This window comes from Chrysemys picta, chromosome 13, assembly GCF_011386835.1.
Source record: "Chrysemys picta bellii isolate R12L10 chromosome 13, ASM1138683v2, whole genome shotgun sequence".
NCBI classification, from domain to species: domain Eukaryota; kingdom Metazoa; phylum Chordata; order Testudines; family Emydidae; genus Chrysemys; species Chrysemys picta.
In genome coordinates, this window is record NC_088803.1 from 31,714,673 (window position 1) to 31,733,228 (window position 18,556).

The window sequence follows — 18,556 nt, forward strand, 5'->3', positions numbered from 1 at the left end:
ACAATCACTTGGAGGGAAATTCACACAGTTTGGAAGCAGGTGTTTTTTTACAATAAAGCCAAAGTCTATTCTGTTTCCCACGTGTTCTATTGACACCCTTGTCTGGCAGCAGCATCACATAGACCAAATCTCCTGTGACAGCCCAGAAAAAGGAATTCAATGAACAACGGCGATCTTATTCAGACTCCACAAAAACAAATACAGCATTACACAACAGAAGGCAGGAAAGCTCATGATCTGATTTTGCCGCAATTTGCCACACTTGTTTTGTATCCAGCTGTTAATTATGTTCTTTTCAACACAACAATAATGGCTAATGGTAACAGAGCAGACAAGAACATCGACTGAGCATAGCTCACCATGGAGTGTGATGCTGAAACAATGCCATTCTATTGCCACCCCTTCTGCTAAAGCTGCTTTTTGACTCTATTCAGAAAGTTTCTTCAAATTAAACTCCTACTAGAGTCCCTGAGTTTCCAGAGGGAGATGGTATGGTTCAGTGGGCAAAGGTGATTTCTCATTCAAGGTTCCAGGTGCGGAAAGATGTTTTGTCATTTCAAAATTGTGAGTGATTAATGGGGTTATAGAACACCTTGGTTTAACATGAGTGGCAAATATCCCACTGGGAGGTTTACACATGCAGGTGTGACATATGGCCAAGTTTTTGCCCCACCTTAAATGGGACATTTTTATTATTGCATCTGAAATTTTGCAGGCATAAATAACTGAGGGTGTAATTTTTCACCCACAATTATTTGCAGGCTCTGTTAACATCATAGTCAATGATCTGCTTGATTTGTGGATGCATTTGGGTACTTAAAACTGTAAATAACAAATCACGCCTGCAAACAATTCTTGGAACAATGGTGAACCTGTATTTACTGGGGTTTGAAAAATGGTGTCTGCAAAACACAGGCCAATGTTTGAAAATCTGGCCCGAAGTACTTTGTCCTGAAATGAGGAAGAATGTGGATATTCACCTGAAGATCCAAATTCTGCTTTTGGAGCTGCGCACAGCAGAGGGCAGTCTATGACACTTTATACTTATTGGACACTTTTTTCTATGCTCAGCCCTTAAGTTGCACCCTGAAAACACCCATTCACCTGCTGTGCCAATAAAATGTACGCATGCAAGAGGCAACTGACTGCAAGCTCCAAGGGGAATTTGCATCAAAATTACTTGCTGTACATGCAAAGGTATTTTACACATGCAGAATGATCCTACATGTATTTGAAGATAGACCTTTTGAAAATTTGGACCTAAAAATCCAGATTCATTAAGTGAGTAAGTGCCACCTGCAGCCCATATATTTCTGCCTCTACCTAAAAGGTGCAGAATAATCCTGGTGACACAGTGACATGCATTAATACTGTACAGTCAAGTCAGACCCCTCATGTCCCTGCACTAGCTTGTAAACTCAGAGTACACAGAGCATATGAAGCCTTCCAGCTGCAGGGTTTCAGGAAAAAAACACAAGCCACACATTGCTGCATTAATCCAGCATGCCAGGTGAAGCCTACATTTCCATTCATATTATCTATTTATGGCATATTATTTTGTACTTCAGCAAATAAAGCTTTTCCTTCCCTGGGGACCCATTCACAAGCAATCAACTATCATGCAAGGGGTAACTAACTAGACACAGACAAACATGTACATATATTTCATTCTTTTCTTTATAAAGGCAAATCTAATACTGAATTACATGAATAATGCTGGAAGGAGAAGATATCAGCTGGTGAGAAAGCCAAGGCAAGGAAACATCACAACATTAAAGAGTTTTGCTGCTCATAAGTTATGCTGCAGATACCTTGCAACAGGAATGGTGATAAATGCTGGCAGTAAAACTGGAACATTATAAATGCTCATTAGCCTTGCTAGTCTATTAAATCAAGCCCAACACTTTGTGTGACTGTGGGTGTGTTTTCAGTGTAATGTGGAAGACACTGTAGGGATACTTAAATTGGTGTCTAAAGCCTAAGTAGGTAGTTTACCTTTGCAATACGGTTTGGGATACAGTATTGTCTTGCTCTTTCGGAGGAAAAACTTGCATGACTTTATTAATGGAAAAGAGGACTGAACAGAGCACTGGTAAAAGTACTAAGAATACATTGGACAATGGCAGAATGCAGTAAAAAATGCTAATAAGCTGGAAGATAAACTAGATGGCCTTTTCCATCTCTTGTTCCTATGATACGAATAATATTTCAGCATGGTAAGGGTAGTACTCAGGAGCTGGGAATAGTAAGGAATATTTTGTACCTGTGTTTTCTCCATTCTCAACCTCTTTCCCCAACACAGGATAAATATTTCTAGCCATGTAAGTTGGGCTTTTCAAAAGGCTGCAGGGAAATAAGATGCTCATTTCCCATTGAAAGACTGAGGCACCTCTTAAATTTCGCTTCATCTGAAAATCCCAGCTGTAACAGCTGAACTAAGATATAGCCAGATTCAAGACTAGAGGCTAATCCTCCTTCCTTGCTTTTTGCATTTCTCTTGTTTCATAATTTCTTCCCCAGTAATGACAAATTTGGAAGTGAAGATTATCTGGAAGTAGTAGGTCTGTCCTATAAGCCCCTTCCCTGGAGTTAGTGCAACTAAAAGGAAAAGAATGCCCCATGGAAAGAAGCATATTGCAGTAAAAAATAACCAGCCCCCTTTGTTCAAGGTATTTCAGTAAAACACGTCTCCAGTAACACCAGATGCACCATGTACAACTCAATGTTCTCTTGCAGTTTTCAATGGAACAATGCACCAGAGGCCAAGTACTAGTACAGAGGACTAGTAGTGAAAAGTTTAATTTTCCTCAGGCTTTCTAAGGAAAAAAAAATGTGCATTTTTAGGAGGTGGGGGGATGGAGGTGGCCATATGTGCACAAATCCAGTCTCAGTTCTTACTGCACTTACTCCGTTTGCTTTGCTGAGAGCCTGGAAGTAGATGCTGTAGCTTTTCAGTGGTGAGAGTGGAGCATTCCAATAGCCATTGTAGGTCTTGTTGTCGCCCACTGTAAAGGGCTGCGTGACGGGCAGATTGATGGGCTTCAGCTCGGCCGCAAAGTAATGGGGTGAGTCAAGGCTGGAAGCATTCTTGTAGCTCACTGGAACAGAGAAGCACTCAATGATGTCTGCAGCCCTCCGTGCTTTCTGCAGCCTCTCTTCCTTGACAACAAGCTGATAGACACTAGGAGGGAGAGGAAGGGGGGGAGGGAGAAAGAGAGAGATGAAGACAAGGTTAGAATACCAAGAAGCTCACCAGCAAGGAAAGAAAAAAGGCAAAACTAAAGTAATACTGCAACAGGAAAATGTAGCACTGAAAAAAATGCCGTTCACGGGGACCCCCTTCACAGTTATGCAGTATATAGGCCTTTCTCCCCACTAATGGCTGCATTCCACTGGTGCTCTGTCGACCAGATTCTGATCATTTAGTCTGCAGTAATTCCACTGAATTCAGTGGATTTACTCCCGATATGCCCTGGTGAAAATGAGAACAGATTTCAGTCTTATGTATGCTGTTTATAAAGCACTCTGGGATTCTTTTAGGACAAAAGGTGCATGAATGTGTAACATTATCTTACAAAATGTTACATGTAGATGGCGAAATTAATATGAACAATGAATTGCAGTAATTGCAGAAACAGGCTCCAGTAACAAAGGTAGAGAGATGCATTAGGGGAATTCACAAGATAGAATTGTATGGTAGGAGGTACCCATGACTTTCATCCCACCATGTACCAAATGAGATGGTGGTGGTTGAAAGTGGTGATGATGAATGGTTTTTTAAACGATTTATGCTAAGGATGTATGAACTAGTTTGAATAAAATAACAGATTCATAATTTGGCATAATATGTACTTGTGCATATTATATATTTGCTGCTACCTCTGTTCTTTTGGGTTCTCTCCTGAAACAGAACTTCTGAAACAATAAGAGAAAGACTCTCACATTAATTCCTCCATGAAGAGTCTCCTCCCCCCCCCCCCCCCCCACATTGCTAAATTTGGCATTCGCATTGAAGCACAAAAGAACATAAGAATGGCCATACTGGATCAGACCAAAGGTCCATCCAGCCCAGTATCCTGTCTACCGACAGTGGCCAGTGCCAGGTGCCCCAGAGGGAGTGAACCTAACAGGTAATGATCAAGTGATCTCTCTCCTGCCATCCATCACCACCCTCTGACAAACAGAGGCTAGGGACACCATTCCTTACCCATCCTGGCTAATAGCCATTAATGGACTTAACCTCCATGAATTTATCCAGTTCTCTTTTAAACTCTGTTTAGTCCTAGCCTTCACAACCTCCTCAGGCAAGGAGTTCCACAAGTTGACTGTGCGCGGTGTGAAGAAGAACTTCCTTTTATTTATTTTAAACCTGCTGCCCATTAATTTCATTTGGTGGCCCCTAGTTCTTATATTATGGGAACAAGTAAATAACTTTTCCTTATTCACTTTCTCCACATCACTCATGATTTTATATACCTCTATCATATCCCCCCTTAGTCTCCTCTTTTCCAAGCTGAAAAGTCCTAGCCTCTTTAATCTCTCCTCATATAGGACCCGTTCCAAATCCCTAATAATTTTAGTTGCCCTTCTCTGAACCTTTTCTAATGCCAGTATATCTTTTTTGAGATGAGGAGACCACATCTGTACACAGAATTCAAGATGTGGGCGTACCATGGATTTATATAAGGGCAATAAGATATTCTCCATCTTATTCTCTATCCCCTTTTTAATGATTCATAACATCCTATTTGCTTTTTTGACTGCCGCTGCACACTGCGTGGACGTCATCAGAGAACTATCCACGATGACTCCAATGACGTGGGTTTCTAGCCCTTGCAACACTTTGTTTGAATATTAAAGCAATTCTGGATATTCTATCTATATAAAAGTCTAATCCCAATTTGTATCCCATTAAACTCTTGATCTCAGTGATTCATTGTAGCAATTCTTGATGCTTCTAGCACAATTTTGCAGACCCAAGTAGAGCTGCACAGCATCCAGGTACACTTGGCTTTGTTTTCTGTCACAAACAGTTAACAAAGCCTTAAGTTCAGCACTGCTACAACTGTGACAGGCATACTGACTGCTTAATACTACTCACCCATTTGACAAAGAAAGAGATACCACTGCAGTCATTTCACTTTTTGTCAGGGTATTCACATATGCTGCCCTCACCTGTCTGCATGAGGCTAGTTCTTTGTCTAGTTAGACAGGAGAGATCGATGCAAAGATTGGAAACAGCCAGCAGTGCATCGTTCCAGTGGCTTTCAGAGGGTTATTGTTGCAGAAAGATTGGTCTGAAAAACTTTTAACACACCAACATGCATCAGCACTTCCACAGGAAACACGGACAGGACCATTAAAGCAGGCCAGAGAGATCAAACAGCTAACCTGCACATTTAGATTAATCACCAACTAATTTCTGGGGATACCTAGCACACTCCCATTGGAAAGAAAGCCATCAGACAAATGCTATGGAAAACGCTCCTAATGATGGACTTGGTAGGAGATGATCACAGAGAATATGAATGACACATATATATAGCACTACAGTTATCAGCGTGAATGCTGTGGTACACCAACCCAGTGTTCGGTAGCACTCCAGGTGCAAAACAACTCAGAGGCATAGGCAACGTGTGTGTGTGTGGGGGAGAAGCACAAAGGGTCACGTGCCTCCCCAGATTTGCTGCATGGCTTGTACTGAACATGTTCAAACAACTGAGCATATTCAGTAACATCTGCTGAAGCCGCTGCCCTCACTCTGCCTCCCTCCCCCAGTATTGGCAGGTACTGTCATCTCTGCTCAGAGGCACATGCCATACATACTCCAAGAGCCTTCATGCGCCCCATCAACACACTCCCATTCTGAATGAGCAACACAGGATTATTCCCCTACAAAGAGCAAAACGAAGGGTGACACATAAAGGGTGCACAATAGCTTGAACAGTTACAATAAGAGATCGACTCAATAGTTCCTAACCAGACCATGGTGGCAGAGTCCAGTAGTAGGATATAAAGGTACCTGTGTGCTATGGTGCTCCATGGGTTAGTGTCTGAAACTCCCTTCAGTCCACCCCGTCCTGGAGGCAAAGCACGTGCCAGCCTGCAGACCAAACTTCTGTCCCTTCTGTGCCACAGCTTATTGATGTTATCCAAGACTGTGGTGGGGCTCCTCTACATTGTCCTTATGCCACGTGCCATTGTCCTGTGCCTCATGCCTGCTGATCCCCTCTCAGAAACAGGTTCCTTCCTTGCCTGCTATTAGACTGCGTGTTGCCTGGTCTTCCTTCCACAGCCAGCTCCTAGCCTGCTGCTCCTACTCAGACATAGCCTCTGGCTCTCCACAGAACTTGACCCCCTCTAGCCTCTGAGAATGCATCTACACAGCCCACGGCAGCAAGTCTCCCAGCCTATCTTGAGGCCAGCAGGGCTTGCATTCTGCTTTAAAAATAGTTGTGTAGACAGTGCTTTGAAGTTGCGGCTCAGGTACTGAAGCCAAACCCCCTTCCTGGACTTCAGGGCCTGAGCTGCCACTTCAAAGAGCTGTCTACACAGCTATTTTTAGAGCACTAGCTAGCTCTATCGACCTGAGCTGGGAGACTCGCTGCCGCCGGCTGTGTAGACGTACTCTAAATGTTACTTCCTTTCCTTGTTCTCTCCACCTTATGGGGCCTTCTGCTGCAAGATGTTGCGCTGGGTAACAATGTCCTCTACTATCTTGGTCCGTTCCCTATCTTTTGGGGTGAGTGGAAGGTAATGAGCCAGTACGTTCACCGCAGCACCTTTAATCTCCAATGAGTCAAAGGCACTTTGCAAATCACTTCAACTACCACTCAAATGCAATCACTGCTGGCACAGAATGAGAGGACGTAAATAGCTATCCTGTATCCAAATGAAACTGCTGTGAGAATTTTAGGTTGACTATGTAACCACCCACACTGGAATCTGGCCAGCACATCTGGGTTTATACCACAAATCAAACACACAGTTATGCCACTTCGCTTCACTCAGGAGTTGACACCTCTAAGCTGCACAATACCCTGCCAGCTCTGTGGCGAGGCACTGATCCACAGCAAGTAGTGTGGCCTCGCGGAGAAAACCAAGGACTGACACTCAGGAGACCCATTTCTTGGATTCTATTCCTGGCTCTGCCACTGGCCTCCTGGGTGACCTTGGAAAAGTAACATCACCTCTCCGTGCCTCAGTTTACCCATCTGTAAAATGCAAGTGATAAACCTGACCTGCTTTGTGAAGTGCTGGGAGGTCTACTGATAGAACGTGTTGTACGAGAACTAAGTAATGCCACTATTGCAGTGCTGACTCATGGAAAGAGCTGCACCTGCTGACTCACCAAAAATATTGCAGCACCAGATTATTCCTTGGAGGTTCCCCCTGTCCTAGGCCTGAGCAGGGCCAACCGTTTGCAGCTTGTCAAATCTCACAAGTTCACAGACTGTATAAAGAATACAGGATAAGGAAGGAAGGTGTGTTTCTCTTAGAAAGAGGACTACAGGGAAGGAAGGTGAGGAGTCCATAAGGAAATCTCTCCCAGGGAATTTACTGGTTCTTAGTCAGGTTACCAGGTGGACAGTAACACACACCATAGTTACTGCTTTCAGTCAGTATCAACCAACACTGTTCATATAGCAACCAATCCAACCAATTCTCACCCACCAGACATCTTCATAAACCCAATAAGCAATGGGAAAACATGATCTTCCAAATACCAAAAAAGCTCTGCTCTCCAAAAAGAGCTCTCTAAGACTTGTCAGATATGGCACATTAGTTAAGGCTCTGACTTTTTTGGAGGAGAAACTGCCCTGCTGTGTAACTGCAAGGTCTTTCATTAAAAACAAAACAAAAAAAGGAGGGGGGGATTGGATTCCTTGATAAATTTTACAGGTTTTATACAGATAAAACCACATTACTTTACTTTAATAGAAGCGATTTAAAGTTTTTGACAGCTCTGTTCTAAATCACTGATAAAAGCACCAGCCATTATGGTCGCCACAGTATAAACACTGTGTGCAGAGGGAGAAAATGTGCTCTTATCAACAGCTACAAGATAATCTTTTAAACAATGTGTTCTCCAGTCGATGTGCAAGCATGAGAATGGATGATCATCATTCCAAATCACAGCCTTGTTTCCCCACTACTGTGAGATCTCTGGACTCTGTCACTCTGACAAGCTTCTTTCCCTGCTCTAGCTTTCCTTTCACACTGCATGCAGAACAACTGGGGAGACAAGCTGGGGAAGCAGTTGTCCAGAAAGATAGCTATTCGCATGGGCTTGAGTCTGGCTTTGATAGATTTGGGATGGCATCGGGTGAAGGGAAATAGCTGTCACAGAACACCTGCCAAACTGCATCAGACCATTTGTCCATCCACTCCGGTGTCCCAACTCTGACTGCTTCCCTGAAAGGTAAAAATCCCCAGAATGCACCTGGTAACCATCTAGTGGCCAATGCCAATGGGCAGCAAGTTTCAGGTATGGGCCCTTTAACAATCAGGGTCTTCCCCAGCTGGACTCTCCACCGAGCTAAAGCCGCATATTGCTGTCACATCTTTTGGATCTGATAGGGGAGCCCAGGCCATCCTCTCCAGCAGGATCCTACCCGGGGCCCGATGCTGGGCAGCTAAATTCTGCACCTTAGGGCGCTAAGCAGCTGCTTCCCTGGATCACTTCCTACCTACATCGCCTTTTCCCCCAGGGGATAAATTCAAGAATCACAAATAAAGTTTCTGACCTTCACAGTCAGTCACCAGTCTCTCCTTTGCAGGCTTCATCAGGTTTGTGCTGCCAGGTCTCAGGCAGCGAGAGCTCCTAGGCAGCACTTCCCCAGAGCTCAGAGCAGAGGTTGCTCCCTTCCACAGCCTGCCTCCTCTGAGCATGTCTGCTTCTCTTTTTAAACTCCATCTCCAGGCCTTGAAGATGGAGCAGGTTGAGGCCACCTGGGCCCAGGGCTGCTCCTTAATACCTTGCTGTCCAGCATGGGTTTTATATACCCATCACAGAGAATTATTCCTTCCTGACCCTACACTGATGCCCTTACTAATGTTTACAACAAGCAACATTTTAGTATTTACTTTTCCTTAAATAATACAAATATGTTTATTATCTCCAACAACGTTATTCCCCATAGGGGACAAGACAAGAAAGGTGGCAGTAGACATAGCCGATTCTGCAGTCCTGACTTCAGTAGGGATTTTTTTTTTTTTTATTCTGGGATGGATAGAATGAGCCCAGGATTGGCAAGAGAATCTGGAAACTTTCACCCCTAACTGTGGTCCAAATTACCAGTATGTAGAAGTCATTACCATCCAAACAGCTGTTTAGAGGGCTATGAGAAAGAGGATGATGGTGTCAGTCATCTCACAGTGGACAGATCCCCACATCACTACACTCCCTCTCCCCATCCCCAAATTTCACCAGGCACTAATGGACAGTGGCATCATTAGGGCCAGCTGAAATGCCCATGCAGGAAGCATTGCCTTCATCCTTGCTGTCTCCATTCTGTGGACATCAGAATTACGGTACTCCTGGGAATGCTATCAGAAATGAAAGACTCATCCAGCTGGTAGCATTGAAGCAATAGTAGCGCTCACAGAAGAGCCGCTTTTGTGGGGAAGGCATCAAATATTCATGAGATTGCACACAAAGGGCCAGGAACTAAACTCTGTCCTTTGGTTTGAAATATACAAACTTTTTGTGAACCTTCCTCTTAAGGTTCCCTTAAGGTTAAGGGAACTGAAAAGGCATTTTGGTTTGTGGTATGCTTAGAACATTTGCTCATAGGTATCTTCAGGAAGCAGCATGAAGTGACTCAACATCTACTGTTGATTTCACATGGTAAAGTGTAGTTAAAGTGGCTGTAGACAGACATGGAACATAGATCATCAGATAATTGTACCTTCAAATCATTTTGCCCTGCTACTGCTTAAATATGTCAGCTCAGATTCCAAATTCTGCAGTAGTTATAGTAGCCAAAAAAATAAAAAAGACCCTGCTGCAATCTGACGGAGAAATCAAGGTGTCTAGGCAGCAGCTATTTGTGTATTAGTTTGCACAAATCTTATTATTGATGCTTTGTTTTCCATTTAACGCCTGACATTACATTTGAGCCTTTTTTACTCTGATACTGTGGCCCAACTTTCAAAATAGGGGGGCTTTTATGTGCTGTCCAAACTCACATACAAATACTCAGACTGGCACTTGAACATATACATGCTTATTTTATGATTAAGTATTGATTTGGACAGGAGATTAAGGCCCCAGCATTTGAAAATTCTGCCCTGTATCTTTATTTTGGTTTTCTAAAGCACATATAAAATCCTGGGTTATGGCACAAGGGAGGGGGGGAAACAAATAACTGAGCCCGCAAAAAGCAAACCTTCTGGCAGCCTTGTACTAAAACAAAGGTTAGGGACATGCAATGGGATCCAGGCAATGGAAATTTGATTGCATAGCCATTAACAATTTAATACATAGGTGTACATTTTCCCCTTGTGGAAAGTCTGATGGAATGTAACGGGATGAAACCAACTGGACTGTGTAAGAAAGTGGCAGGGTTTTACAGAACTTACTCTAAAATCCTACAGATTTCAACAACAAATTATATCTGTCCTACAGTGTGCTTTTTAACCATCCCATGTAACTTCACAAAAGGGTGCTCCGATACATTCTATAGGATGGTTAATAAACCTATAGAAAGGTTAGCATTTTTTCCGTTAAAAACCTACAAGCATGAGAGTCAAAAAGCCGGAAGCAAGAACTTACTTTTCTGAGCATAAATTGCATCTGCAAAATGTAACCTACAACCAAACTGTGGGTGCAAAACCCAAGTACTTGCTTCTCTAGCTATACCTATAATTAGATAGCTAGAGGCTCAGGCATTCAGATTTCCACTTGCAGTCTGTTTGTGGATACAAAGTACGCCTGCACATTGTGCAGGTGTAATTTATGCCTCTAAGGGGTAGTAGTTTCATATATTTTAAAATTTGACTCATAATATGCTGCCCTTCTAGAGTACCTTTAATGCAAGGATCTCAGATAGATATACATATATTAATAAATTAAAATTTATATTAATAAATTATATTAGTAAAATAAATTAATAAATTAAAATAATAAATTAAATTAAAACCTGGGAGGTGGATGCTGGCCTCTAGCATCCTGCCCTGATGATACCTTTGGTGATTTAGGGCCTGATTTTCAGCCCATTAAAATCAATGGAAAGACGCCTATAGATTACACAATTGGCTTTGGATCAAGCCATAGACTATATATTGTGTTTGAGTGAAGTTTACCTTCAGAAAACATTTCCATGTAAAAAATACAACAGCATTAATCTACTTTTGGCACCAAAATACATACTGTAAAAAGCGACAAAGAGTCCTGTGGCACGAAAGCTCATGCTCCAATACTTCTGTTAGTCTATAAGGTGCCATAGGACTCTGTCGCTTTTTACAGGTCCAGACTAATACGGCTACCCCTCTGATATAAATACATACTGTGGCAGAAGGTCATTACGGGGGTGGTGCAGGGCCGGGGATGTAAAAGGAAACATTTTGCCCAAGCAGAAGACTGAGTTATCTAACCTTTCTGTCCACATCCTCAGTGGGAACCTCCACAACACGTTAAAAAGATGAGCTTGGGAACTTCAATTCATACCTTTGCTAAACATCAAAAATCACAGACTTAATAAAAACAGGAGTACTTGTGGCACCTTAGAGACTAACAAATTTATTAGAGCATAAGCTACTGCCCACTTCGAAAGCTTATGCTCTAATAAATTTGTTAGTCTCTAAGGTGCCACAAGTACTCCTGTTCTTTTTGCGGATACAGACTAACACGGCTGCTACTCTGAGACTTAATAAAGAGACTGGATTTATGGCTCATTACTACAATTTGTAAACCACTGACCCTCCTTTGTCCGACAACGAGGTGTTAACTGTCCACTTCACCTTGAATGGTCTCTTGCAACATGTAAACTCAGTGATACTCAGAGCGAGGCTCCAAGTAGCTCTTCATTGTGTCTCTTGCAGCTCTTTATATTAAAACACTGTGTGTTTAATTATTAATCATTCTAAGTTATTAACCAATTGGGATGCTTTTAGTATGTTATTAACCAATTGTAGAATATTTGGTCAGTCATTCTGCTGTAAGAATAATTTAGATTAGATTAGATAGAGTAAATGAAACGATGAATTCACATGACTGTGGCTCTTTTGGGCAAAGTTGATCACTAATTTGGCTCCTGAGCCACGGGAGGTCTGAGTATCATTGTGTTAACTCATTATCTATTCAACCCTTGTATTTAGCGGTGACACTCAGAGTACCTTTCCCAGACCTGAAGAAGAGCTCTGTGTAAGCTTGAAACCTTGTCTCCTTCACCAACACAAGTTGCTCCAATAAAACATATTACCTCACCCACCTTGTCTCTCTAAAATGCAGAAATCTGTCAAAAACTAGCTGCTCTTTGTTTACAATAAAAGTGATAATTTGCCCTTCATCAATGATCTCAAGGTGCTTGCATACCAGGGTCACGAGCACAGTATGAGAACCTGAATAGAAAAGAACACACATTAATTAATCCTCGCACCTCTGCCAGGCACAGTAGGTATTATCCCCATTTTATGGATGGGTAAAGTCAGGCACAGGGAAGTTACAGTGAGTGAATTACCTAAGATCACACAGTATATCACTGATGGAACTTGAAGAGGAACCCAGTATTTTCGGCCCCTATATCCCAGCCCCAACTACCAGAGAATACTGCCTCTCTAATGAAGCTGGGAGTCTTCTAGACTGAGTACACCGAGCAATACTCACTAACAATAAAACCAGCAGGTAAATGCTGGGGTATAGTGGGATTGTGCAACTTCCTCTGGACATTATCCAAGGGTATATTCCACAGGGAGATGAAGGGAGGGCAAATAATGACTGCATGGTCTTTCACAGGCAGGGAGAGACAACGTTCTGGAGACATTCCAGAGCACAACGCTGACTTTCACAAAATCCACCTGGAACAGTCTGCCTATGTGTTGCTCATCCACCACATCACTATGAAGGCAACTCTCCTTAGAACCCTGGCAAAATAACCAGCAGTAGCTACTTATGGGAGAACTTGCCCAATATCACAGTTAAAACATGCCAGGGCTCGGTCTCTTTTTTTAAATTGTCTCTCTATGCAAGTAACAGCCGACTGGTATTTTCCTCCAAACACCATTAACTGCATTATGTGAGTAATCATACATAAATGTAGCAGATAGATGCCTTGTGTGCATCATGAGCAGCAGGGTCAATGACCTTCAAAATTGTCCCATGAAGTGTGCGCATTTGATCGAGCTGCACTTCTTGACATGGTCTGTTGCTTTTATGGGATATTTTATTGTTCCACTGTTTCAGAGATGGGTTTGGATTTAAAAAAAAAAAAAAAAAAAGGCACGCAGCTAAAGCTAAAACCCAAACCCTGAACATTTTTTGTGATTTACGGAAGTTCAGATGCTCCCCCTTTTTTTTTTTCTTTCTCTTGTGAGAGTTACAACAAACTGGCACCCTCTGGTTCCAGTGAGGACAGGCAGTGGAACTAGTGACCCACCATGGGAAAGGCTTCATCCCCATCCCAAATGGAAGCAAGAAGCATGGGAAACCTCACAAGGAAAGCATCCCCCTCTTCATGGCATTCACAGTGTCGTTTGGCAGACTCTGAACAAACATTCATGTATTTGGGTTCTTAAACCAATCCTCCAAATCTCTTGTGTTTTACTCATCACTAATTTTTACAATAGCTGGTGATTGAGCTCTCACCAGGGTGGATAGTTATAGCCAGAACTTTACAACCGCAACATTTACAAATAGTGTTTGGAAGACCTTGTAACTAGGATAATGTCTGTGGACTGCAAAGAGAAATCTAAATCCAGAAAACCTGAGCTGGTTCCAGAAAGGAACCTGGTTGGGAGACTGAGCGGGAAGCTATGAACGTATTTATGTTACTTGGATTACATATGCATCATGATTTAAATTGCTTACTCGTCTGTATCTAATCTGCCTGGAAAGAAAACCAACAGAGGGCATTTCAAAACTGTACACTCCCTTGTCTTAGCCATATCCATAAGCCTGACCTGGCTTGCAACACAAATTAGATATAATAGCTGATATTCCCCAGTGGAAAGCTTGGCCCCTATTTCTCCAGTTCAATGTTGCTCCATGCTGGCAGATTAAAGATAATGACTACAGACAGATATGGCTTTCACTGTGACAGGAGCTAATGTTAGTGGCTTCAGAGGTGTGTTTTCCCTCCTGAACCACCTGCCATCTGTTTAATCTGCAAAAACAAATAAAAAACAAAAGCAAAGGAAAACTGTTAATGTCACTTAGCATTAGGCAGGTGTCACTGACTGGGGTCTTGTTGGCATGCTCAGTGGTTTCTTTCAAGACAAGAAGTAAGTTTCAAGGACAACAGGAGCCATGTTGTTCTTTAGGCAAGGCACAGCACAAGAAGGGGCTTTGGTTGTATTCTGAGAGAGGGGGCACCATTCTGGGGCTGCTGCACCTAAGCTCTTCAATCTTCTTCATAAAAGCAGTGGGATAGGCAAGGGTATGGATACATAGAGCCGTATCGTCAGCCAGCATAAACCGGAGTAGCTCCATTGGTTCAGTTAAGCAATGCAGGTTTATAGCAGCAGAGAATCTGGTCTGTATTTGAGAACTCCCACTCCTCCTTCCCCTCTCCACTGTACAGAGTTGGAGCTGTAAAAGAGCATGAGATCGATAACATAATACAATGAAGGTTTCTACCCACAGAACAGGTACATCATGGCCTGATATATTGTAAGCTACTGCCCACAATTTTCCCATCAACATGCTTCAAAACTGAGTGGCTGGGACCACCTGGGGGAGGGAAGGAGGAGTTCCATCTCCACGGCCCACTGAATCCTATGCCCCTCTATCGACACCACTCAGCATAAGCCACGTTACTGAAAAGGGCAAAGATATAAAGGAGATATGGACTCTCACCATTTGGTAACTGGACCAAGAGAAGGCAGATGATGTCAAAGCCCTGCAATTGCATAATCCCTTGGCAGGCCATGGTAAAATATCCTGTAGGCTTACTGATCCCAGTCACTTTTTCCCAGGATGTGCGGGGGCTAGGAGTGCTGAGAACATCAAGCTAGATTACCTACCCCTGTTCGAACCACTTTGCACTGTCCAGACAGTGCAAAATTACCCTGCCGTCTTGCTCCAGCTGGCCAGGTATGAATTCCCCTGCACTAGGGGAGCTCTCAGCTGGCATAGCTGGCGCCTACACAACTATCCCCCACTCCAGCAGGAGTGGGTGTGTCAGGGGTCAAAGGAGCGCTGGGGGCAGGACAGTCCATGCCTGCACTCTGCCAATTCTTAACTGGCATATAGGCATTCACGGTCTGGTCTAACATGCACCAAAGCTAGGACTTCAAAATCAGGAAGCTGTACTTGGCTCCCAGTGCTTGATCGTGGCCCCTCCATGTCCAGCATATTTTGGCACAAGGGAGGACTCAGGACATAATATTCACCCTTTTGAGGGAAACAGCATCTTGCATCAATATCAACTTCTCCGGCTGCTCAGGAATGTGTGCTGGCTGGCACTGCGGGAAGTCACACCCAGCTTCATTCCTGGCTGATCCAGCGGTCCTCCCCACCCATCCATTGCCTTTTGTTCTCTTTCTTCAGCACTCATTATATTGCCTTTTGTGCTTGCACCTTCTGCACATTGCCCTATTTTCTCCCCTTCTTCCTTTCTCACTGGTACCATATCTCCTTTTAATTAAATCAGCCCTTTCTCATTCGTCATCTCTCCGCCAACCCTCCCCTTTGCTCTCAAGATGTGCTGCAGAGGGAGGACAGGCATCTGAAATGGTGTCATGGCTGCCAAGGCTTCCTTTTGTATTGTCTGAGTGTGTTTATGATAATCCCCTCATTCCACCTCCAGCCAGGCACCGGTAGAACAGCCCCCTTTTATTGGTTCCAAAAAATTACACATTCATTGTGGAGGAAATTAACACCTCAAAGCAAACTAGAATTAGGAATTCTTCAATTGTGTTTATGCTTTTTCAATTAGGTCCTCTATAATTTTAATCACGGGAGCATTAACGTGTTTCCGGAATTTATAGACCTGTGGCATAATTAAGTCCTGACATTTTTAAATCTACAACAGAGCAGAGCAGAGCTTACTCGTCTTCCCTTTCATTTGCATTTGTGTGCTACTAACAGACATCGAGGGGGCACCTGCTGTTATCACAGTGTCCACTCCCACCTGCCTGGGGTCAGAGAAACTCAAGATAGCTCAGAATAAAGCCCACACCCCATCTCTAGTTGTAGCCCTGTCTCTTGATTTAAAGCAGAATCTGCCTGTTGTACCAAGCCTATGCACCATTTCTGAGATGGGAATATCTGCCAAAGGCTAAAGGACCACAATAGACGATGGGAATCCTTCCATTGTTTGCAATGAGCTTTGCCTCCAGGCTTGAGAGCATCACAATTATTTCACTTGTCATCAATGTGAAATTTTAACCCAGGTTGTGCAGCCCACAATTTGCCCCATTTGGGATAATGAAGAGTTTGTTTGAGCTAGGAAATATGAAACAACTGTAGAAACTGTTTTTAAAGAGACGCCTCTCAAATTGGCAGTTGTAGTTCTTTTCCCTATACTCTCCTTGTTTTACCAATTGACACCTGAACATGAGAAAATGACCACCAATCTGTGATTCTCATCTTAAAGTTCAAACTTCATTAACCTTTTGATTGCTGGAATTTAACCTGACAGCTCATCTGGGCAACATGAAAGATTTATGCCAAAAACTCACCTTATATCATTCTTCAGCCTTTTTAAAGGCCACTACAAAATACTATGCTAACAAAGCTTCAAAGTGCAGTTAATAAAACAGATTTTGACATATAAGATCACTTCTGTGTGATTTAATTCAGTGGCTCTCAACCTTTCCAGACTACTGTACCCTCTTCAGGAGTGATTTGTCTTGCAAACCCCCAAGTTACACCTCACTTAAAAACTACTAGCTTACAAAATCAGACATCAAAATACAAAAGTGTCACAGCACACTACTACTGAAAAATTGCTTACTTTCTCATTTTTGCCATATAATTATAAAATAAATCATTTGGAATATAAATATTGTACTTACACTTCCGTGTATAGTATATACCACAGTATAAACACATCAGTGTCTATATGAAATTTTAATTTATACTGACTTCATTTGTTGTTTTTATGCAGCTTGTTGTAAAACTAGGCAAATATCTAGATGAGTTGATGTACCTCCTTGAAGACCTTGGCATAGCCCCAGGGGTACATGTACCCTGGTTAAGAACCACTGATTTAATTGTTAAAATATTGTAATATCTATCTATCTATCTATATATCTGTATGTGTAAAAACTCCTAACTTCCCCCTCTGATTTTCTAACCACATTCATAGCTCCCTATGGAAGAGATGGTATGGTATAGCAGGTCATGCAGTGTCAAAGCAGCTATATTTACGAAGACTAGTAAATAGGTTAAGGAAGTTATATGACTCGTTAAGAGACAATGCACTCAGATGAAGAGTATGCAAATCCTGTAAGAAAAAATTGATTTGCTGTACCAGATCAGAGTTTAGAATCAAGCCTTTCTGTGGCCAAAATCTAATGCTTCCGAGGAAGTTAAAAACCCCACAATGAACCTTCTCAATTATGCAATACTGTATGTATAGGCTTGGGAGCATTAGATTTATTTGGTAAATGTCGATTTCACCGGTCTCACACAAGCCAATGAGAAATATTTCTATTGATAACAAACACAATTTACAGATAAGCAAATTAAGAAAAATGCTGCTTGTGAACTTATCAGAGTTTGATATAAGGATATTTACCTTGCATATTTTGACATGGGATGTTGACAATTTGTGTTTTGATTATTATATATCCTTAACTTTTTGAATCATGTCTATTGTCATTAAATAAATTATTGTCTGTCCTCCATAATTCCCCACCATTGTGAACATCTGACTCAAGAAAAATTGGAAAAAATGGTTACAGTCCATAATTTTGCACAACTGTGAAAAATGAATAGAAAAATAATGAAACAAATGATTAAAAATAAACATCAATATTATCCATCAAACTGATAAAAAATAAAAATCAAGTTCCGCCAAGCCTATATATATATATATATATTATATATATATATATATATATATATATACAAATGATTAAATAGTTCTTCCTGACCCTTATAGTGATGCCCTTGTGCCCTGAAGCATGATATTTAATTATTCTGATAATTACATATCTTATTACTTGTGATAAAATCATCTGGTATTATTTAAAAAACAGCCCCATTATGACAACGGCAGAGATAGAAGCCTATGACCAAGGCTTGCAGCTCTACTCGTCAGGGTTAAGGTACATTAATGGGATGGCTCAGGGAAGCTTGTAATGCTTCTGCCTGTGCTGTATCTTTTCTGGTGTTACAAAGATGACATCAGTCTCTGCAGCTGACACTTTTCACCAGCACTCAAATTCA

The 18,556-nt window shown here is 42.2% G+C and overlaps 1 protein-coding gene across 6 annotated transcripts in view; it reads right to left on the reverse strand.

Annotated features, from left to right (window-relative positions):
* PTPRT (protein tyrosine phosphatase receptor type T) overlaps positions 1–18,556 on the reverse strand; it is a 736,092-nt gene that overhangs the window by 153,829 nt on the left and 563,707 nt on the right. For all 6 annotated transcript variants that reach the window (XM_005295345.3, XM_005295344.3, XM_005295348.3 and 3 more), the window contains exon 12: positions 2,908–3,181. In XM_005295345.3, the coding sequence (XP_005295402.1) occupies positions 2,908–3,181 (274 nt within the window). The remainder of the gene's footprint in view (positions 1–2,907; positions 3,182–18,556) is intronic.